Source organism: Oncorhynchus mykiss, chromosome 4, assembly GCF_057628025.1.
Source record: "Oncorhynchus mykiss isolate SJ-2025 chromosome 4, ASM5762802v1, whole genome shotgun sequence".
In the NCBI taxonomy this organism is placed as follows: domain Eukaryota; kingdom Metazoa; phylum Chordata; class Actinopteri; order Salmoniformes; family Salmonidae; genus Oncorhynchus; species Oncorhynchus mykiss.
Window position 1 is genome coordinate 28,954,411 of NC_143025.1, and position 24,705 is coordinate 28,979,115.

General features: G+C 43.7%; 1 protein-coding gene across 1 annotated transcript; it reads right to left on the reverse strand.

Moving 5' to 3' along the window:
• Positions 1 to 771: 771 nt before the first annotated feature.
• LOC110521640 (cadherin-24) lies at positions 772 to 24,513 on the reverse strand. The gene is made up of 14 exons (XM_021599327.3): positions 24,348 to 24,513; positions 17,193 to 18,027; positions 8,764 to 9,058; positions 8,522 to 8,641; positions 7,838 to 8,005; positions 6,276 to 6,457; positions 5,246 to 5,502; positions 5,014 to 5,150; positions 4,712 to 4,833; positions 4,250 to 4,367; positions 3,684 to 3,992; positions 3,266 to 3,458; positions 2,709 to 3,159; positions 772 to 2,604 (listed from the first exon to the last, which is right to left on the reverse strand). The coding sequence occupies exons 2-14, from the start codon at positions 17,808 to 17,810 to the stop codon at positions 1,726 to 1,728; spliced, it is 3,849 nt and encodes a 1,282-aa protein (XP_021455002.2). The 5' UTR covers positions 17,811 to 18,027; positions 24,348 to 24,513; the 3' UTR covers positions 772 to 1,725.
• Between the last annotated feature and the right edge of the window lie 192 nt (positions 24,514 to 24,705).

A 24,705-nucleotide genomic window follows, 5' to 3' on the forward strand; every position in this document is an offset into this window, starting at 1 on the left:
ATAATGTTGGATCAGATTGGCCAGAGCCATGCAATATATGTGTTTTATACTGTATAAAACACAACTGTACAGTCATGGTAATCACTTCCCTCATATTTTGTCATTAGTTTGGAATTGATGTAAATACTCAACTCGTCCTTTCTTTCATTTACTGTTAGGTCCATTCTCTAATTGGGCCCTAGACTTGTCATTCACAGTTTTATTTTATTCCTCTTCTTCGTTGCCATCTCTGTTCTTCTTGTAAGCCCCGGGTCAATCTCCACACCTCATTTTTCACCCCAGAGAGCTATAGATTGTTTGTCAAATTTCTCAAGTTCAAATCGAATTCTCATTAAGATAGTTGGTTGATTAAGATTTAATTTCCCTTGGTTAGCCTGGTGGGACGAACAAACAGCAGTTTGGCCAAGGCCCCAGGTCTCGGCTAAATGTAGTCATCACACATTAATCGAAAAATTCTAAAAGCAATTCGTTTTTGCAATAGTAGTACAAATGAGCCGTACAGTGTTCTCAATCTCAATATCTTTTGGGGGAAATATTGACTGGTGGTCATATGAATCATTCTTTAGTTAAATTATGAATAGTAGATTAAAACGGTACGATTGCGTGCGTAAACTTACCCAATTCCATGTCAGTGTTTAAAGAACGAGCAAGATTGTGCAGTTCGACGGATTGCAAAGATGAAATGAGTAATAGATCGGTCAATGAACAGGTTTATGGCTGAACTATTTTAGAAAACTATCATGTGGGAAATAACGTGGCACAACAGACATCTTCTTTAACACCAACCATTTAATCACTACAAATGATGAAATAATGACAGTGTTTCTCAGAAAGGGACACTTTCGTGGTCTGTGTGAAATCCTCCACCCAATAATCACCACATTGCAGAGGATGATATTTACAGTGTGCACATAATCATGTCGCTATAGTAGGAAACATATTCAACTTTCTACAAGGCTTCTTTCTTCAAAGACGTATTATGTCTAGTCAGTGTGCAAATTGCATAGTGTTTCATAGAACCTATTACTGTGATTATAATTACTGGGACATAGCCTGGGTGTCAAAGTCTATGCAATTCTGAAGAGCTCCCTCCTGATTGTGACATAATATCATCACCTGAACAGCTTTCATTTGACTGGATGTAATGTGCACAGATTCACCCTTACTAGCTCTATAAGTGTGTGTCTGTGTGTGTGCAAGTGTAGAAGTGTGGAATTGGTATGCTTTTTAGAATTAGTTCAACTCAGTTATCCATGTTTAAATGTCGCCTTTGGGAACAACAGTGTTCTGAGTGAGAGTGCACCTAATTAACTATCAACATTAAATATCACAATTCCCTTTAATTTTTCATGAGGCCTATTTTCCAACAATGCAGCTTTCAGGGCTGGGAATCAATATTTCAGAATGTGCATTCTTCATAACTTCAGTGTAGAAAGCCTAGGTGCATTATTCATATCAGTTACAAGGAAAGTCTAAAAGTGACATTTTTGATATACTGTTTAATAAACACAAGGGTGAGTTTATGAGATGTGCTGATGGATCCTCCGACATGTCTCAGCTATGCTGCATAGCCAACAAGCAGGAAGTTTAGTCATTGAACAGAACAGAACAATTTTCTCTCTGAAGTCGTGCATAACACCCCCGTATTGCTTTTAAATTGCATCTGTTGGAGTGTTTCTCTCTCCTCTCCAAACTCATATTCAGTCTCTTTGATTAGCAGGTTCTCTAAAAATCCCACCTTGAGACCTCTTTCTCTTCATCAACACTCTCTGTTTTGCTCATCTCGTTGACATCGAAACTCTGGCTTCTATCTTCTGCCCGTGTCGTCTCCTCCACTGAACTTCTCTCACACTCCTTTTCTTGTTCCCTCTCTTCGATTATCTTCACTAGCCTATGGAACTTCTGGTCCAACTCATCTACTGCTTCCCTCCCTCTCTCCTCCTCCCTCTCGCCCTCGCTTTCCAGTGAGCTCAGTGACCCGGCCTGGGAGTCCCCCCCCTCAAACTCATAGGTTTGCAGTGAGTCGTAGGGTGGCTGGGATAGGTCAGTCACCTGGTCCAAACGGTGCTTCAGGAAGTCCTCCATCCTCAAAGGCAGGGAGGGGTTACAGTTAGCCCCACCCTTTGCCCCTGCCCTGTTAGACACCAGTCCCCGGGCACAGCCCCACCCCCTGCCGTATCCCAGCATGCCTCCAGAGAGGCTCCTACCAAGCACGTACATGTTCAGGAATTCTGCACTGCCTGGATACAAAGTAGTCCCAGTCACAGGTATCCCTCCACTGCCCTGGTTTAGTGAACCCACAATGCTGTATGTTGACTCCCCCAGTGTGTTAGTGTGGGTGTGACTGCTATTTACTTGGCCAACACCAACAGTGTCTTCATTCTTCTCTGAGCTGGGGAGAGTAGAGGAATCTGTGTCTGTGTCATCTACTGCAGAGCTGGAAGCTCCAGTGGTGGTGGTGGTCTGTGAGGGAGAGGACTCTGTCTTGTTCTCCTGCTGCTCTGAGGAAGAGATGCTACTGCTGTGACTCTGGGAGCCTGAGCCATTTGGGACAGAGTAGGTCAGAACCAGTGCTTCATCTGTCAGTACAGACTCAGGCTGTGTCTGGGGAGGAAATACACAATGATTTTATGAGGAATTATAAATACTTCTGAGGGAGATAATAACAACATTATTACACCCATTATATATGAAAGTGAATATCTGACCCTGATTGGTCCCTGGTCCGGATGCAGCTGCTGTTGCTGGTTGTCAGTGTTGGTCTCCCTGCCTCCCTCTCTCTCTGTGGGTCTGCTGCCAGCCATCATGCTCTCTGGTCCTTCTCTGCCGGGGAACCGTGGCTCAGCAGGATTGAGATGAACCGTTCCAGGCTCTAGCAGATCAAATGTGCCCTGGTTCTGGATGACTAGGGAATTATTAACGTTACCCATCTGATGGCCAGGAAGCTCATAGGTTTCCATCAGTTTGGCCAGCTGCAGACCCGACTGGAATGGAGTGGGCCCCTCGGGAAGGTCTCTGAGGACAGGCAGGGTGTGGATGCTGTAGCAGAGGTGTCCGTACACAGGGGTTGAGCCTGGATGCCTGGGGTCCAAAGCAGAGTGTGGGGTCCGGCTCCAGCTGTACGTCCTAGCCCTGGCCTGATTCTGCTGGGTGTACCATCTGGGCGAAGAGATGAGCATAAGGCAGAGGAACACACATGCACGCAAGTACACACAACCAGACACATGCCCTCACACACACTACACAAACCAACGTCACAGCTCACATGTTCCTGCTGTCCTGCATGCGCTGTACTCTGTGCATGCTCTGGAGCGCGGTGATGTCAAAGGCAGCAGTGTCTGCCTCCCCTCCCCCTTCATCATCATAGGTAATGATGTTCTCCCTCACATCATCCTCCTCAAATGGGGAGTGGGAGTCTCGTTTCTGATGCCGCAGAGACAGAGACAGAGTACACACCACTAGGGAGGCAGGGAGGGAGAGAGGGAGAGAGGGAGAGAGAGGGAGAGAGAGAGGTACATGATCGTAAATACCACACACTGCTGTCCATTTCATGGGATACAGATCTTCAGATAGAAGGACAGACAACGAATAGACAGACAGACATACAGTATAGTGCAAACAGTACAAACGGGCATGTACTATACATTGATTTGACAGTAGTCCTACTACACAGAGAGTCTTACCCAGCAGGGTGGTGACACAGGCCAGCAGGGCCAGCAAGGTGACCATACTGAAGATGAGTGATGGAGAGGCGGAGGGCAGGGGCAGACATACTGTCTGTCTCTCCCAGCCCCTGTCCCTCTGCCTGCCCCTCTCCTCGGCCTGCATGCCTCCTCTCAGACATGGACACACGGTCACGGTGACCGTCCCGGTGTTGGTGAGGCCGGACGCCCCATCCCGCAGCACGATGGGCACGTACAGGGTGAGGAGGGAGGAGGAGAAGCCAGCGAGGGGCTGCAGGGCCGACTGGAGCACCAGTCTCGCTGTGGCACCTGGGGTTAAATGAGACAGTAACACCAGAAACACAAGCCAGTCGTCAGGTCACTGGTACAGGAATGCCATTCTCCAGTTGCAATTAATATTAGAAGTTCGACAGGCTATACAGGCTATACTATGAGATGTAGGCACACTGTCATCAAGCATGTCAAAAAAAAGAATCCCGTTGCAGAATTCCTGATTTGACATGCATTAGGCAGAGGGCTGAGGAGGGTGACAGTTTGACACGGAGGTTGATATTGCTAGAGGGCACCTCCAATCTCCCTGATGGTGAGGTTTAGAGCAGAACTGGACTCTGGAGGGATGCTGAAGTGGACTGTGGCGTCCTGTCCTCCCTGGTCCCTATCCACCGCCCGCAGTACCTGAACGACCTGGGAGACAGAGCAGAGAGAGGAGGACTTCTATTGGACCTCATAGTCACAGAACCAATGGCATTGGAGAAAAAGAAGTCAGCCAATGGCATTAGAGAAAAAGAACTCAGCCAATGGCAGGCTAGAGAAACAGGACACAGTGATCTGACATCAGTTCCAATTTAATAAGAATTAGACATTAAAAGGAATAGGAAATCTGCAAAGACTTCTAAAGAGAATTGTCCTCTAAAGAGTGGAGTAAAAAAATTGCATTATGGTTATCAGCATGCGGGGCAATAGATAGATAGACTGATAAAGTGCAGTGTCAGAGTTACGTACTGTAGGTAAGTGTTAGCAGCACTGACCTGTCCAGGGGTACTGGAGTCACACACAGACGTTGTGTACTGCCTGTCCAACTCTGGTGCATTATCATTCTGGTCCAGTGTCTCTATGGCAACCACAACTCTGGTCACAAGGTTAGGATTGTCTGGAACAGGGAAGGAGTGCCTGGTGAGTTCAACATCAACTTCATTACAGCTTTTCACAGCTCTCACCCCAGGGCTACAATGAGTGATATGGGGGGAAAACATGACTGTACTAAGCCAGAGTGCGTGTATTTCCTGGGGGCGGCTGAAGCTGAGAGGAGAAGGGGGGGAGAGCCTCATACCTCTCTGTGTGGCGATGACAGTGATATTATGCCACTGCTCGCGCTCCCGGTCCAACTCCATCACCGTGGTGATAAGGCCGCTGTCAGATGCTATACGGAACAGAGCCTCAGGGTCAGACTGAGGGTCAATAGAGTACCTGAGAGAGTGACGGGGGTGGGGGGAGAAAATGTGAGTGAGTGAAGGACAGATTGACTGACTGACGGACGGACTGACTGGCTGAGTGTAGGCTACCTGATGTTGGAGCTTTGTCCCGTGTCTGGGTCCACAGCAGATACCCGACCCACGCTGCAGACAGGAGGACAGTTCTCAGGCACATCTAGACGGTAACGTGACCGGGAGAAGCGTGGGGGCTCGTCTGCGTTGAGGACCATGACCCGTACGTTCGCCCGGTCCTTAAAGGGACCCTTCCGTAGGAACCGTGCGTCCACTATGGGATTCATAACCTCCACTGAGAACGAGTAGGAACCGCACCTCTCATAGTCGAGCAGCTGAGGAGAGAAATACAGTACAACCAATTAGATTTGGCTTATGTCCTTCCCTATAACCAGTTTTGTCTAATTCTCTCTTTCTCCTTTGCTCGAACACTCTCTTCTTCTTTTCATCGTGCCCCTTCCCCTACCCTTGTTCCATAATTCATTTGCTCCCATGTTGATTCATCATTCCCACATTCTATCTCATACTCTCACCCTCATCTCACACACTTTGTTAAATGGAGCTTGCGATGCCCCATGTACTCAACACCACACAGAGGAAAACACAGGCTCACAACCTATTTTCTGGTTGGCGATTTCCAATTCAACTGCTAGATGGAATCTTCCATTTTTCAAATAGCTGTGCATAAATTCCAGGGTATTTGGATCTCTTTTTTTGTCTATTTCCAAGCAAACCAAGGTGAGATATGTTATGTTTAAGTTAATTAAGTGTGTGACATTGCCTGCAATCACACAACAGGATTGCTAGGAAGAATGACTGAGGAAAAAAACGTTAAAATACTGTTTCCAGACCAAATACTGTTTCCAGACCAAATACTGTTTCCAGACCAAATACTGTTTCCAGACCAAATACTGTTATCAGACCTGATTGTTGCTGACTGAAGTCTCTGCAGGCAACACTGTCCTGCTGTTTTCTATGTCTTTCACTGAATTAACTTCCTGGTTAGAGTAGCTTGGAGGAGCAATGCTTAGTTTAGCCTCTCATTTTACACCATTGTGGATGTTTTTTGACTTGAGTCTGATTAAGAGCTATATAACTTATTGCTCACCTTGTTTAACACAATGACAGCCTCTTGGTCTCTTCCGGTGATGTTAAATGTGTCCCCCTCCTCTCCGTCCAGGATGGTATATTCCAGCATGGCGTTCTCTCCCAGATCAGCATCTGTGGCCGAGAGGCGACCCACCTCCACCCCTGGTGCTGCCAGCTCAGAGATAGAGAACGACCAGGCACCTACAGCGAGGGAGAGAGAATGAGAGAAAGAGAGAGAGAGCAAAAGAGAGAGAGAGAGAGAGAGAGAAAGAGAGAGAGAAAGAGAGAGAGACCACACAGATGAGTGACAGGGCATAGACATACCATTTAGATTCTAAAACGAGAGTAGTCATTCCAGTAGTCCTCAGGGAAAATGTTTACAGTAATGATGAAAACCAAAAGACAAACTTCTCTCCGAGTGTCCTGTATCCAAGGAAACGGCAGCCAAAGTGCAGTAGTCTGTGACAGGGTTTGGCAGTTGCCTGGCTCTCGGCGATGAGTCTGCCTGTCTCTCTTTGATTCTACACAGTAAGTGACTAACTGTGGTATTCCTACCATGGTCTCCCTCTAAACAGTATGGAAAGGACACACCTTCATCTAATGACACTTGTTAATAATTCAAAGCTTTGCGAATTCAACACACACGTCTCTATCTCCACAGATGAAATAAATACGTTTGTTTAGACTCACTCTGCATTAGTGTCAGATAGAGAATCATGAACATGCCCACAGTGAGCTACAGTAGGACAGCTATAGTGCCCAATAAATACTGTGCATTTGGAATTAGGAAATTGCTTGCGAGAGAGAGAGAGCAGGGGGGGGAGTCAAGAAAGAGAGGAAGGGGAGAGTGTGACAGAGAGAGAAGGACATATATTACAGAGGAATGTATTGTATGACTGAGAATGTTACATTCTGTAGTGATTCCACTGTCTGTTGGAGCAGAAACAACTGGCTGGCAGATAAAATATGAATGGAATAGAATGCAGAAGCGCTTGGATAAGAAAAGACTTCATGATCTCTCACTGTTTTTCAGGAGGAGCTTCGTGTTGAGAAATCTCATAACATGTTATCAACTCAGGTGGTGATGGAGATGACGGTGAGGAGGAGGAAGAAGAGATAAGCAGCTCATTCATGGAATTGAATCATTAGCTTGCAATGAGGAAACACGAGCCATATGCACACATCAAGGAACACTCCATAAAATGGCTTCAAAATCCACTATAAGCACAGCGCTGCTGTGTGACAATCCTGGCAGAGAAGATCCTAAAGGTGCTGTTAGTAGCAGCGAGAGATCAGTGCACCATCACAAGTGCCACATTGCAAGGCATTTCATCACTCTAATCATACACATACACACACACACACAAAATCAGACAAGCACACATGCAAAATCAAACACACGAGATCACACACACGCACACGCAAAATCACGCGCAGACACACACAGAAACACGCACAGAGAGAGAGAGAATACAGAAATATGTCCTAAGAATGTTTCAGCTGGAGTTATAGAAGTTGAAAGCCATAACCGCAATAGTATGACAATGGCCAATAACAAAATCATAACTGTAATGTTCTCACTCTTTCTGAAGTGAGGGGGGTTGTCGTTGACGTCACTCAGCCTCACAGTGACTGTGGTCGTCCCTGACATCCCCCCCAGGTGCCCCCCCATGTCTTTGGCCTCAAGGACGACCAGATAGGTGTCCTGACTCTCCCTGTCCATGTCAGTTACAGCAGTACGCAGGACACCTGGCAGAGAGGAAAATGAGGGGACAGTAAATAAGCACATGATGCATTACATTACATCACAGCTGAAGGGACAAGCAGACCTAAATGCTGTAGTGGGATGAGTCACCTGCTTTAATGTCACATATAGCTATGTCACAAGCCTTTATGTCAGGGGTAGGCGACAAGATTCAACCCCGGGCTGTTTTTGTCGGAGCGGATGTTCGGGGGAGCCAGAACATAATTATAATATTTTTAGACTACAAATTGAACACAACTAAGCCCAAAAGGAGATTGTATTTACATTAAGACATGATTACATATCTCTCTTTTTTTATTAGAACAAATTTTGGACCGCAGGCTACCTGTTGCTGACCCCTGATTTATGTAGAGTACACAGAATACACACAGACCACAGAAGTTACACCATGTGATATTTTTACACATCAAAGGGGCATACTGTAGTGTGAGTTCATCAGCATGGCTACCATATGGTTAACATGTAGCTTGATAAGAGTCTGCATTGCAGGCCCACCAGACCTGTCTGAGGATCCACAGAGAAATACTGCTGGCCCTGGGTCACAGCATACACCAGCCTGGCACTGTTACCATACGTAGGGTCGTCTGCATCCGTGGCTGTCACCTGGATTATGGATGTACCTGTTAGAGAGAGATGGATTGGTGAGACTTCAGGAATGACTAACAAGCCCTTGAGGCAGCTTGTCTAGACTGTAATGTAAATCACAGATCAAGACTGAAGCTCTGTCTTTCACATGTAATACCTATATTGGCCATCTCGGGCACGGTGGTGCTGTATGGCTCGTTCTGGAAGACAGGAGGGTTGTCATTGATGTCCTGCACTCTGATGATGAACATGGACGAGGGTTCGAGGGCGTGGCCCGTCTGGCGGTCGGTTACTGTGGCGATGAGGCGGTACTGGTCCTTCTCTTCTCGGTCCAGGGACTTGGTGACGTGGATGTTGCCCGTGTTCCCATCGATGACAAACACAGACCCCACCCCCTCTCCTTCTAAGATGTACTTGGTACGCCCATCACCTCGGTCCATATCTGTGTGCAGCTGCAGGAGATATATGTGTATAGAGAGAGAAGTATAAAGTCATAAAATATCTATGGATTCTGCATTGAGCCTTGCCTAATGAATGGCTTCAGTTCTCTATGATCCTTTCTCTAAAAAGAGGGTTTACAGTTGAACTTATGCTTTGATGTTTGACATATTGTGTCCAAGCCACCACTGACTCAGAAAAGGCATCCCTCATTAGCATAATTGATCATCTACCTAAACAATAGTTTGTGAAATCAGCGGTTGAATCAAGTCCAAGATGTGGTGTTCAGTCAGTGTGAATTGAATGGCACCAGGTGTGAAGGGGACAGAGGGGGCCAGAATGTGTACTGATGCGTACAGCTAATTAACTCATTGGACCAAATAGGCCACCGGGGGATTGTTAGGGGGTGAGAGCACATGACTGTGGACAGTGGCCCCCAAACGTCGCTCTGTCTGTCTTCTGTTCTGTCCATCTGTCTGTTTTCGTTCCCTCTCTGAATCCATCTGTTTGCCTGTCTATGTATCTCTACCTTTGTCTTTCTGTCACCCTCTCTCTCTCAATTCAATTCAAGGGGCATTATTGGCATGGGAAACGTGTTTACATTGCCAAAGCAAGTGGCAATAGAAATAAACTAAATTGAAATTAAAAATTAACATTTCAAAATGTCATATTACAGTGGGGCAAAAAAGTATTTAGTCAGCCACCAATTGTGGAAGTTCTCCCACTTGAAAAGTTGAGAGAGGCCTGTAATATTCACCATAGGTACACTTCAACTATGACAGACAAAATGAGAGAAAAAAAATCCAGAAAATCACATTGTAGGATTTTTAATGAATTTATTTGCAAATTATGGTGGAAAATAAGTATTTGGTCAATAACAAAAGTTTATCTCAATACTTTGTTATATACCTTTTGTTGGCAATGACAGAGGTCAAACGTTTTCTGTAAGTCTTCACAAGGTTTTCACACACTGTTGCTGGCATTTTGGCCCATTCCTCCATGCAGATCTCCTCTAGAGCAGTAATGTTTTGGGGCTGTTGCTGGGCAACACAGACTTTCAACTCCCTCCAAAGATTTTCTATGGGGGTTGCGATCTGGAGACTGGCTAGGCCACTCCAGGACCTTGAAATGCTTCTTAAGAAGCCACTCCCGGGCGGTGTGTTTGGGATCATTGTCATGCTGAAAGACCCAGCCACGTTTCATCTTCAATGCCCTTGCTGATGGAAGGAGGTTTTCACTCAAAATCTCACGATACATGGCCCGATTCATTCTTTCCTTTACACGGATCAGTCGTCCTGGTCCCTTTGCAGAAAAACAGCCCCAAAGCATGATGTTTCCACCCCCATGCTTCACAATAGGCATGGTGTTCTTGGATGCAACTCAGCATTCTTTGTCCTCCAAACACGAAGAGTTGAGTTTTTACCAAAAAGTTATATTTTGGTTTCATCTGACCATATGACATTCTCCCAATCTTCTTCTGGATCATCTAAATGCTCTCTAGCAAACTTCAGACGGGCCTGGACATGTACTGGCTTAAGCAGGGGGACACATCTGGCACTGCAGGATTTGAGTCCCTGGCGGCGTAGTGTGTTACTGATGGTAGGCTTTGTTACTTTGGTCCCAGCTCTCTGCAGGTCATTCACTAGGGCCCCCCGTGTGGTTCTGGGATTTTTGCTCACCGTTCTTGTGATCATTTTGACCCCACGGGGTGAGATCTTGCGTGGAGCCCCAGATCGAGGGAGATTTTCAGTGGTCTTGTATGTCTTCCATTTCCTAATAATTGCTCCCACAGTTGATTTCTTCAAACCAAGCTGCTTACCTATTGCAGATTCAGTCTTCCCAGCCTGGTGCAGGTCTACAATTTTGTTTCTGGTGTCCTTTGACAGCTCTATGGTCTTGAGTTTGGAGTGTGACTGTTTGAGGTTGTGGACAGGTGTCTTTTATACTGATAACAAGTTCAAACAGGTGCCATTAATACAGGTAACGAGTGGAGGACAGAGGAGCCTCTTAAAAAAAGAAGTTACAGGTCTGTGAGCCAGAAATCTTGCTCGTTTGTAGGTGACCAAATACTTATTTTCCACCATAATTTGCAAATAAATTCATTAAAAATCATACAATGTGTTTTTCTGGATTTTTTTTCTCATTTTGTCTGTCATAGTTGAAGTGTAACTATGATGAAAATTACAGGCCTCTCTCATCTTTTTAAGTGGGAGAACTTGCACAATTGGTGGCTGACTAAATACTTTTTTGCCCCACTGTACGTCTATATACAGTGTTGTAACGATATGCAAATTGTTAAAGTAAAAAAGGGAAAATAAATAAACATAAATATGGGTTGTATTTACAATGGTGTTTGTTCTTCACTGGTTGCACTTTTCTTGTGGCAACAGGTCACAAATCTTGCTGCTGTGATGGCACACTCTGGTATTTCACCCAATATATTTTGGAGTTCATCAAATTTGGATATGTTTTCGAATTTTTTGTGGGTCTGTGTAATCTGAGGGAAATATGTGTCTTTAATATGGTCATACATTTGGCAGGAGGTTAGGAAGTGCAGCTCAGTTTACACTTTTGTGGGCAGTGTGCACATAGCCTGTCTTCTCTTGAGAGCCAGGTCTGCATATGGCGGCCTTTCTCAATAGCAAGGCTATGCTCACTGTCATGACTATCCTGGCCAGGTCAGGTTACAGGAGACCGCAACCCTACAGATTATATCAGAGGAGGAGAGATCTAGGGGTCTGAAGATGTGGGGGTTTTATGACCCCTCACGCCCCTGGTAAATCTTAGGCCACACAACATTCCTGTGTCCTCTCAATATGGAGAACCAACCTCAGAACATTGAACATGCAATAAAGGGACTTTGGAACAATGGTTTTTGTCAGCCACAATGGTCGTCATGACGATAGATGGAATATGAAAATGTATGTAATTTTTGTTTTGTTATTAAAGGTTAATAGATGATGTTATTACGAAAACATTGTAACGTTAAGAGTTTTCCTAGTATATGTTTAATGTTTATACATTGTATGTTGTGTGGAAAATGTCCAAATCAAAGAGAATGTTTTGGTAAAGATGAAATGTAAAGTTAGTTGTCTAAAATTGGATTTGAGTAAAATGCCTTGCCCTTAACTTGGTACGCCCAGAGAATTGCCCTAAAGGCGGTTACGCCCACGTCTGACCCGAGGTTATAAAACCTGTGAGTGAAGAATTAACAGATGAGACTAAGTGACCCAAGCTGCAGTCGAGGTCTAAAAAGTCAACAAACCCAAAATGCAACACAAGTTTGAAGACAAAGAAATATTTTTCTACCAAAGCTACGGATGAGTAGCTGTGTCTAAGCGGGTGAATTCAAGTCGAACCACCTAGCCTCCACCTCCCATCGAATCGTGGTATCTACACTGTTTCATTCCTACGCTGTGAGCTCTGAGCTACAGAGCGGTCTGTCCTCAGAAGAGCCCTTCCAGAGCGAGGGCGAGGGAACAGACTCCTAAGCCAAAAGGACACTGACATCGTGAGGACGGCCAGAGAGTTGCATCGGAGAAGTGCGTCATAGAGCAGCCTGAATGGTCCACTCGGAGAATCCACAGAGACCTTCCCCACGTAATTACATCATTATATTCTGACCCATAAGAGCGGCAGTTTGGGGCAAGGGTTAGAATAAGCATAGCTGACAAATTCACCCAAATGTATATTTCTCTCATGTACTTTCTTTTTTCTCTCTCTCTTTTAAATCCCCATTTTGGGTAACACGCGCCATAGTGTGTTGGCCCGTTATACTAAGTTCTAAACAATAGCCTATAATGTGTTTTTGTGTATGTATGTATCTTTTATCATCATTTTAGCTTTCTAGTAAATAAATACTCAACTAAAATTGGTGTGGTAGGAACTCATTGGTGAGACCCGGGTCCGTGCAGATTCCCGGATTATGCGTCGTTCCGAACGAGACTGCAGAGGTAACTGATTAATTAGCGGCTGTTGTAAAATCGTTATTCTGATATTCTTTGAGTTAATTTGGGAAATAGAAACTCAATAAAACAAATTTTCCCATGGTGCCCCAGGTTAATGAGTTAATAATTGGTTGATTCAGTTAATCACGCAATTAGAACCCTTTAATCATTCGATGAGCAACAGTCGTCACATTAACTAATACAACGTCACGACATCACTGAGTCTGTACATAGTCAAAGCTTTCCTTAAGTTTGGGTCAGTCACAGTGGTCAGGTATTCTGCCACTGTGTACTCTCTGTTTAGGGCCAAATAGCATTATAGTTTGCTCTGTTTTTTTGTAAATTCTTTCCAATGTGTCAAGTAATTATCATGATTTGTTTGAGTCTAATTGTGTTGCTATCCTGGGGCTCTGTGTCTGTTTGTGTTTGTGAACAGAGCCCCAGGACCAGCTTGCTTAGGGGACTCTTCTCCACGTTCATCTCTCTGTAGGTGACGGCTTTGTTAGGTGGTTGTAGAATTGAACGGCTCTTTTCTGGATTTTGATAATTAGCGGGTATCGGATTAATTCTCCTCTGCATGGTCTCATTTTGATGTTTGTCCCATTTAGTGAATTCTTGGTTGGTGAGCAGACCCCAGACCTCACAACCATAAAGGGCAATGAGTTCTATAACTGATTCAAGTATTTTTTGCCAGATCCTAATTGGTATATAAAATGTTATGTTCCTTTTGATGGCATAGAAGGCCCTTCTTGCCTTGTCTCTCAGATCGGTCACAGCTTTGTGGAAGTTACCTATGGTGCTGATGTTAAGGCCGAGGTATGTATAGTTTTTTGTGTGCTCTAGGGCAACGGTGTCTAGGTGGAGTTTGTTTTTGTGTTCCTGGCGACTGGACCTTTTTTGGAACACCATTATTTTTGTCATCGCTGAAGATCTAGGTGCAGAAGGTCTAAGTACTGCTGTAGGCCCTCCTTGGTTGGGGACCGAAGCACCAGATCATCAGCAAATAGTAGACCTTTGACTTCATATTCTAGTTGGGTGAGGCTGGGTGCCCTCGCCAATTCGTTGATATATATGTTGAAGAGGGCGGGGCTTAAGCTGCTTCCCTGTCTCACCCCAAGGCCTTGTGGAAAGAAATGTGTGTTTTTTGATAATTTTAACCGCACACTTACTGTTTGTGTACATGGATTTTATAATGCCGTATGTTTTTCCTCCAACACCGCTTTCCATCATTTTGTGTCAAAACTTTTTTGAAATCAAAAAGCATGAGAACACTTTGCCTTTGTTTTGGTTTGTTTGTCAATTGGGGTGTGCAGGGTGAATACGTGGTCTGTCATAAGGTATTTTGGTAAAAAGCCAATTTGACATTTGCTCAGTACATTGTTTTCACTGTGGAAATGCACAAGTCTGCTGTTAATGATAACGCAAGGTTGCTGTTGACGCATATTATTGTTATTCTTATCTCTTCGTTTTTTGGGGGGTGGGGCATTTTTCTTAAAACTACATTGTTGGTTAAGGGCTTGTAAGTAAGCATTTCACTGTAAGGTGTTTCACCTGTTGTATTCGGCGCATGTGATAAATACAATTTGATTTGATATCCCACGGTAGTTATTGGGGTGAAATGTGTCTCCCCTTCTGAGAGTGCACCTCTGACAGTCCATCTGCCCATCTGTTTCTCTCTTTCTGTCTGTCTACCTGTCTCTGTGTGTCTGCCCATTTTACTTTGCAGTGAAGAGTGCTAGCTTGTTCAGTATTTAATAGCAGTAGGGGGATATTACAGGGAGCTTGGTGGGTAAAAGGCCAGACACACAGAAATAGAAAGCTAAAGAGATTACTCAGCCTTCATCACACAAGGAAGGCTTTCTGACCAGGAACCTTCACATCTTGCTCCACTTAAGGCACTTCTGCACATGCTCATAATCCACTAGGCTTACTCACATCCATCCTTTCCTCCCCTCCGCTGCAGACCCTCCATCTTAGACCAACACAATCTCTGTCTAATGAACCACAACTGATTATTTTAACCATAGTAAGTAGCATGGGTTGTTTGATATTTGCTGAGCAATATTACTGCAGGTTTTCACATCAATTAAGGTCTGTATATATACTGTAGGTTCTTTCATATGGAAACAGCTTTGTGGTCTCTGTGGTTATTATATTTTTCACATGAGAATTACCCACAAGCCAAGCCATGGGCAAGGAAAATTGTTAATATTATTATGTGACATAAGCCTGGAGAGAGCAAGCATAAGAATGTATTATGGCCCCTGGGCCTTTAATCACATAGCTGTGCATTTATTCTAGCCAAGAATACCAAAATGGTGCATAAAAACATTGGTATACATGTCAACTGTAATTCATAAACCCTGGGTGTATACAGCCAAGTGTGTCTGTGTGCAACTGTGATATGTGTGTTAGAGAGAGAGAGTCAGTGTGTGTGTATGTGTGTAGTTGAGCGTGCAGTTAGGGATTAAAGAAACACACGATAACAGACAGTAAGAAATGCTATATATTCTTCCTCCTTAAATCTGCTTTGATTCGGATCCCATACATCACCACGAGAGACATCTTTGTCAGTCTCCTTCCCTATCTTACTCTCCTAACACCCTTCCCTCCTAGCCCCCACACCGTCTCTCACCAACCCCTACCCTCCTAGTCTCAATCTAATTGCTAGCTCAGTCCTGCTGTGCATCAGTCGCCATGGCAAAAAAAAGTTCCTCTGTGGAGTTGAAACTTAACCAATCCATAAAAACATGTATTTTTTTGTTGTTGAAATGATCTCTGATAGAATTCCCAGACGGCTACTTTCCCCATGCAGTTGTCTCTCTCCCCCACTCTCTTTCATCTCAATGTTCTCTTCTCGTTGCTCTTACAGTGTGGCAGGGATCTTCAGTCCATCTTCACCTGGGTGATTTTCTCTCCCAGTAAAATTCTCATTCATTGCCATGATGTATCTTACCCCCCTCCCGCCCACCGTTTCTAGCAAACGGTCTTTCAAACGGCATAGCACACACACTCTACACATGTATGTGAATCTGGGCATTGATGTATGTATGATCTTATCAAACTCATAGCCCTAACGAGCTGGAACATGTTTGACATAACATCCAAGCAACATCCTAGCCATCTCAAGCCCTGAATCAGACTTGCGCACTTACTACAACAACAAGAAAGAGTGTCTCCACCGACCACACTGACATCCCTCCCTGACTGTATCAATAACAGGCAGAGAGGAAGATGAAACATTTACGATGTGAACACAGTGTTGGTTGGGGAGGCTCCAAACTGTGGTGTCACAATAAAGTACGCTGCCTGCTACTGTGAGTTGGCAGAGTTCCCTGTAAGCGTCACAGCTAATATAATCCACACACACACTAAAGCTGCCAACAGATGCATTAGCAGCCCAACACTTTGCCTGTGAAGTGCTACAAGTAACTTCCACAGATCTAGATGGTTCAGGTGTGCTCTGATTTAAAACCTCCAATCATCTCATCATCACACTGGCTGAACACTGAATTCCTGTCAGCTCTGTGGTGTTGTTGGTGTGGTGCGACCTACCATACTTATTGGCTAACCTTAATGAAGTAAAGTATGTCAACTGACTAGTAGTGTACTGAAGTGGTTCCCAAACTGTGGGGTGTGCGAAGGACCACCCCGCCCCCCTTACTCCTGGAAATTGTAGTAGTAGAATGCACAAGGTGCTATTTCGGGAATTGGGTGGTGCATCAGCAGTTTTCCTTGTCATGTCAGTCATTGCAGGCCTTAGAGAGATAATTTCCCGATCAACTAGCCCGTGTCAGCTAATGCTTTTTAGCTCGGTTTTTTAGCCCATAGATTTTGTTGTAATGTTTGGGTCAATCAAACATCACATGAACACACATACATTAATTTAAGACATGGCAAAATGTGTAGAATTGTAGGAAATAAGCTTTAAATCTGCAAAATTGTCTCTCTGCCAACAAGAGGGGTGTGAACAGTATGTGTCATAAACAGTGCTTGTGCCTATAGAAATAGACGTGGGGGGTGCCGGATGTTCACCATGAATGCTAGAAGGGGGGCTTGAGTGAAAAAGTTTGGGAACACCTGGTGTGCTATATCCTCAGGCTGTTGTTCTAGGAATTTACCAAAGATACATTTATGGATATTTCTGATAACACTGAAATCATACTGTACTTTAATGACATTGGTTGTGAATAGGTCTTACCCGTCCGATGAGCACTGGCTCTGGTCCTCTGTACTCCTCAATGACAAAGAACTGGTTCCACTGCCAGCTCCGCTTAGGACGAGAGCGAGACCCCACCCCTGTTAGAGTTAACCCCTCCCCCTGAGAGACTAAGCCCCGCCCAGAGATACTCTCTGGGAGAACTCTGAACTCTGGATGCGAGACAGTCTGGAGTTTCACATGATGCTTGGGGTCTCCATTGGCCTCTGCCTCCATGGAATGCCGGGCCTCAAGTGACTGAGTGTGAACATCCCCATTATCCACATGGTCACTCTTGGATGTAATTACATTCCATATCTTTCCAGGAGTCAAAGTGGTTTGAAGGGTAACGTCTGGAGTTTGAGTTGATATCTGTACTATTTCATCCACGCCATTATTTTCTTTGTCTGTTAATCCAGGAGTCAGTGGGATGTGGGTTGTCATAAGAACCTCAGCATTCTGACCATGATTCACCAGAGAGTTTTCTGCAGCCCTCAGTTCAATTAGGTCTTCCTGGCTGTTCTGAGCTGTAATCGGTAAACTAACAGTTAGTGAACTACATCCTGGCTGCTCCTCCCACATACAAACCAAAACTAGAAGAAGCACCGTTGGGGTGGTCATAGTGGAGGTGGTGTGTTAGTCAACTCTATTCAGAGATTTTTTGATCCTCTCCTTGGATTCTGTTTGTCTTCTCCCCACATTGTGATTTCCTTTGCTATCCGCAGGGTCAGTCTTTATTCTGGTTTACTTTTCACTCTCACACTAACTCATTCCCGTTCTGCTGTACACATGATGCAGGACTCCCTCCCACGGCCGCAGCAGAGCGGAGCTGGATTACCTGAGTAGAGAGATAATTAGAGTAATCTTAGCTGTTTTAATTAAAAGGAGAGCAAACAGCTCTGAGGTGCAGGAGGCATGAAGACATGCAGAGATGTTGACACTATTCTCATTAACTCCTCAAGACCTGAGGAGAACTGGCTGCCATTTTACAACTACACTTTGTGGGGAATATATTGCAATAGTCTGTACTGTCTGCACTGTGTTTTTGCATACAGTCTATGTGGAGATTTGTCCATCTTTTAGTGTTTAGTGAATTTGAAGGATTAGACACCACAGTCATCAGCTTATAGAACACAAGAGGCTATGTTCAGTCTGTTGTAAAATTTCAGCATACAAATACCTATTATCTATTTATAACATAATAAAACATTACAAGGGCTCATAGATTCTCGTAACTAGTAACAAAGCATTACATCTTTTGGTTTAAAGCGTCACTGAATACTCATTGACAGAATGGGGCACATGGGACTATTGTGTTAGGTTATGAGCTCATTATAATGCATGTAAAGGAGATTTGTCTCTGGAGGCTGAGTTTGGGCCTGAAGGGCAGAGGGTGGGGCACAGCTCCACTACTTTACTGTGTCAGACACAATTGCCACTCCATCAGATGATTGATGTCGTCCTAAAGATGGCCTCCTCATGCCTCAATGCCAAGTAGTGGAAGAAGTCCCCCTTCAAAGATTAATTGGACTCATACATATTTTAATCAATTTCTGTCATCATTTCCCAAAAGTTTAACGATCCGAGTTTCGTTAGTATTAGAGTCAGACCCCGGCCATCGATCTTGCAGGCTTTGTGCAATGAAGGCTGTCACCAACTTAAGACTGAAAATGTGTAATAAATATCTCTCTCTCTCTCTCTCTCTCTGTGTGTGTATGAATTTGTCACTGTCACTCTTTACATTTCCCTCTCTCTCATTTAACACACACTCATATACAATCGTACATATTTATTTCTGTCTGTAAGAACAGAATGGCTGCCAACCTACAATCCCTGACTTGGCATGCCCAAATCCTATGTTTATATTGAATAGCCTTATCTGAGCTCCATTTTACTGTGTAATTAAAACATCTGCAATTGTATTACAAAACCATTAATTTAGATGCACATGAGGGCCTAAGTTAAAACACTATTAACCCAAAATGACTGTGTAATATTTATCAGAATGTTTAATTTATTAAATGTTTTTATGTTTACGACAGGAACAGAATCCTCATTCATACCCATTCAGCAATTGCCCTAGTTTCTTAACGCTTGATAACAAAGAACTAATTTGAGCTATATATTCGACTTTGTTCTACCCCTCCCTTCCACATGAATTCTTTCGCCGAAGAGAAAAATTAACTGTTTAAAAGGAATAATGCTCTTTTTTTGTATTTTGCACACATTAATGCCACTTCATCAATATTAATGCCAGATGTGCACTCAGTCTCTCTGAGGCGATGTGTCTGTTCCCTCATCTTTAAACCATCCCATATACTGTATCTCCACTAAAGCTTTTACAGCCATTCCCTTTCTTCTGTATAATGCTGCATCTTTGAATCCATTAATAGTACTTCCTGGCCCATTTTAAAACAGTTAGCTTTAGTGTTGTTCATATTGCTCTCATGTCTACTGCTCCACAATTACAGAAAAAACATGTCATTTAATATTATTTTTCAGCATTTGAGATGTAAGTGTTAGTGAGAAACATGTGTGAGGGGATTGCTGGAAAGAGATATAGAGCGATAGAGATAGATAGGCAATGAAAGACTGAGGGCGAATTTACTGTTGCTGGCTCGGAGGGGGATGATGAGTGTCACACAGGCCTAAATTGCAAATCGCTGTTTCAGTCTCACTTCACTCTGTGTCTCGCTTCACTGCAAGAAAGCTGTTTCATTTTTATTAAAAATAGACTGTGCATGTCAAGCCTTTACATATATAGAGAGAGAGGAGAGGGGGGGGGGGGTAGAGAGAGAGATACAGAGAGAGAGATATACAGAGAGAGGGGGAGGAGTGGGAGGGAGGGGAAAAGAGAGAGGGAGCGAGGGGGAGATAGAGGAAGAAGAGAAGAGAGAGGGGGTATGTGATGAAGGGAGAGCTTGGCTGGCTTAAGCAACGAAGACAGGCAGAGATTCTGCTCCACCCGTGCGTCTCCCTGACATTCTCTTCTTCCTTCCATTCATCTTAATGTTTTAAGACTGCTCTGCCTCTCTCTCTCTCTCTCTACCACCTTCTCTCATTCTCTCTGTGTGTAGACAGTCCTCCCATTCTGTCCAAACCAAACTGATGAGGCCTCACTGTGACTGTACTCAGCACATCACTCATCTTGCTATTGTCAACATCTGACATTCAGACAGTCAGTCAAAGCTTAAGTGGTATGACAACCTCCCAATCAAAGTGCTGTGTTGTGGCAGACGTGTGCTCGCTCTAACAATGTGTTAGTGTTTATGACTCAGCTGTACATTCACTTGACAAATTAATGAGTTCAACAAAGACTCCGGTGAATGGGGACTATCTACTGGCCGTGTGTGTGTGTGTGTATTATGTGCCGAGTGGAAATGACTGATAATGATCTTCTCTTCTCCTTTTTGATGTCCAAAGTCAAAGTGTTGTTGACGTGCAAATGGTACATGGTGTCTTATTCTAAGGGTCTGTTATTTCTCTCCCTACTTCCTCTCCTCTTGTGCCACACACACACACTCTTCAAAGCTGTTCATTAGCATACTGTAGATAGGCCTACACTGAACAGCCTGGAGCACAACCTTGTCTTGTTAGAGAATTCTGGAGCTGTGACCCCTCTGACGCATGTTAATGTGATTTACACACTTGGTCTAACTATAATAATGAATGCAACGCTAACAATTCCGAGCTACTGGCGACGCGGAGGCGAGCTCATCATTTTCATTACGCGAGCGCAAATCCGTGCGGAACCAGTGCGGTCTGCAGGTGAGCGTTTTTTGCGCGCGCTCCACAACGCACGAGTCCAGGAAGGACAACAAGCTCTCACAGTCTCATGTTAAAATTAGACATTCATCCATGTTTCTCAAACGTTTAATTTCGAAGTTGTTGCAAACCTCAAATTTCCAAGTATTTAAGGTTAAGTTTAGCCATTAACTTCAAAATCTTAAGGTTAGGCATTAACTCTGAATGGTTAAGGTAAGGGTTAAGGTTTGGGATAGGCTTATAAGAAAAATATATTGCACCAGAGGCAGATGCTTACGCCCATCCACCATCTCCAAGTGCCACTAAGGCACTGTTGGCCGGTTTCCACTTCATCTGATGATGTCCTCAGACATGGATGGACATCTGTACTAAGCAAAAATATAAAACGCAACATGCAACAATTTCTAAGATTTTGCTAAGTTACAGTTAGGGCTGTTACAGTGACCATATAACCGCCACACTGGCAGTCACGAGTCATGACCACAGTCAAATTCCATGTGACCATTTAGTCACGGTAACTAGGCGGTAACTGGTAGTTATTAGTAGCCTACCAAACTTGCTAACGGACAGTCGCTAATGGTCTTGTACTCAGCGCTCTCTAATCACTATGATATCAACGCAAATGCAATCAAAAATCAAATCAAACACTTCATGAGAGCCCTGGCATTCAGAGCTTGAGCGGAAAATATCACCTGTTGCTCAGTGACAGACAGCTCCTCATAGCTGATTGATGCATGGAATTAAATAAGTGTTCCTATGAACCCATGTTGCGCAACATTTCTACAGACTATGATATATGCAATTGCATGAGAAAACAGAGTTTTGATGGCCTCTATTAAAAAGAGGATCCAATCAGATTTCTATACGCTAGGCCTATTATATTTATTTCTCATCTTTCCTAATATTAAGCACATTGTTTCTCTTTACAACCAGAGTAGCCTGCCTGGCTGGCATGAAAATGAACCATGGGAAAAGCGTCCTCCATTCGCTATTCAGGTGCATACGGATGACAATGCTTTCCTCCCCCTGCACCTGTTCCAACAGATAATAATGGCCCATTCTAAATCCAAACTAATTTCACACATATATTATTTAGTGTATGTAGTCTGATTGGAGTCAGAATACTATCACTTGTGAATGATGCCCAGTATGTGCAGCCTGTGCAAGAAACAGAGCAGAGTGCATGCCTTTTATGCAACTTTTCTTCAAATTATTATTATGTATTAGATAATCAAAACATATAGCCTAACGTTGGTATCACAACTAAAGTTGCATTAATAACTCTAAATGAAGCATACAGGAGGACCTGTTTCTTTGTTCACCACTGAACACAGAATAGCCGCGTGTGCGCAATCCTTCAAATCATTTGGGGAAACTATCCTTTCTATTTTATTCAGCTGTTCCATTTTATTGTTCTCACTGTAAAACAATATAAAATAATGCCACGGGAATTATAAACTATTCATGCCTGTTAAATGAACTAGTATAGCCCACAGCTATATGGCATTGCCAGATTAGGGCCTAACATAATGACAACTCAGAGTATGTTATTCTGTTCTTCTGAAATAGGCTACATTTCCTTCATATCATATTGTTTCTTTAGACCGGCCTAAAATAAATCATTGACGTATTGTGATGGTGTAGGCTATATTAAAAGTATTTATTAGACGTTTTTATAATGTAGACGCTCCATAGGTGCGCCATAGGCTATGCGTGGAAGCCGGAGATGCTAAATGTGTTTGTTAATTAACAGTCAAATACCGTGAGATCGGCAGTTATTTGCATGACAAAATGTCATGACCGCCACAGCCCTAATTACAGCTCATATAAGGAAATCAGTCAATTGAAATAAATAAATTAGGCCCTAATCTATGGATTTCACATGACTGGGCAGGGGCGCAGCCAACGGTGGGGCTGGGAGGGCATAAACCCACCCACTTAGGAGCCAGGCCCACCCAATGGGGAGCCAGGGCCATCCAATCCGAATGAGTTTTCCCCATAATAGGGGCTTCATTACAGAGAGAAATACTCCTCAGCACCCCGCCCCTCAGACAATCCCGCAGGTGAAGAAGCCAGATGTGGAGGTCCTAGGCTGGCTTGGTTATACGTGGTCTGCGGTTGTGAGGCCAGTTGGACGTACTGCCAAATTCTTTAAAACGCTGTTGGAGGTGGCTTATGTTAGAGAAATAAACATTTAATTCTCTGGCAAAAGCTCTGGTGGACATTCCTGCAGTCATGATGACAATTGCACAAAATTTGAAACATCTGTGGCATTGTGTTGTGTGACAGAACTGCACATTTGAGTGGCCTTTTATTGTCTCCAGCACAAGGTGCACCTGTGTAATGATCATGCTGTTTAATCAACTTCTTGATATGCCATATGTCAGATGGATGGATTGATTATCTTGACAACGGCTAAAATGCTCACGAACAGGGATGTAAACAAATATGTGCACAACACTTGAGAGAAATAAGCTTTTTGTGTGTATGGAACATTTCTGGGATCTTTTATTTCAGCTCACGAAACATGGGGCGGCAGGGTAGCCTAGTGGTTAGAGCGTTGGACTAGTAACCGAAAGTTTGCAAGTTCATATCCCGAGCTGAGGTACAAAAACCCACTGTTCCTAGGCCGTCATTGAAAATAAGAATTTGTTCTTAATTGACTTGCCTAGTTAAATAAAGGTAAAATAAATAAATGGGACCAACAGTTTATATTATTTTTGTTCAGCGTAATAGTGACTTGTCTGGGTAGGAAGGGAAGCTGACTATCACATTAAAACAGTCGTTACTAGTTACCACAGCAACAAAGTCATAAAGCCCACCTATTTCCACAATTTATCTTCTTAAAATCTGGTTTTAAACCTAACCACAGTGCTAACCTTATGCCTAACCCTAAGCTTAATTAGGACCAAAAAGCTTTTTATTTTTTTCATTAAGGTTTACGATATTTGTGGTTGTGGAAACCCATAGGTACCATATGTCAAATCTCCGCGCTTAGTTTAGTCAACCAGACCATCCGCAGTTTGGTCCCTTCCAACGGATCTCCTGAATAACTCTGTATTATGTCTACATTATTATGTCTGCTAAAACAGCTGACATCTGAAGACAAACATTCGTATGCACATTGTATTTGACATAGGCGCGCGCGCCACACAATTTTGTTTTTTTGTCAGATTCACCACCATGGCACATGTATCGACACTGGAATAAATATTTATTCGCATGTATAAGACTGTCAACAGCAGCTATAATAAATTGAATAACTGATACCCCATTTATTCCGTAAAATGCATCGGCTACAGTGAAAGTAAGCTACAAATAAAACAGAATCCCATTATGAAAAAGAAAACGTTTTGTCCCGATGCATTTTTCTCATGCGAATTTCAATCTTACCTTTTAAAACAGATATAATTGGGTAGCTCCTTCGTCTACCAGCGATTTAAGTAAACGCGCTGAATGAAATACAACTAGATTCCAAAGTGGGGAAGCCGGTGTTCTTCACTGGGTGCCTTTAAGCGCGCGCTCTCACTCTGGTGCTCGTGAGACTGTTCCAGTAAATGACATATCACTCCCCCTCTATCCTCACAGACCCTATCCTTCTCGCGCGGCTGACAGTTTGATTCTCGTTTTGGGGGATATTGTAGGCTACTATTTTTTCAGCCTTCATGCCACAATGTAATTGTGGGCATGTTTGCTTTGCATCCTGTGAATGCGTATCCTATTCTTGTACTTTCTCATCCTAACGCCTGTG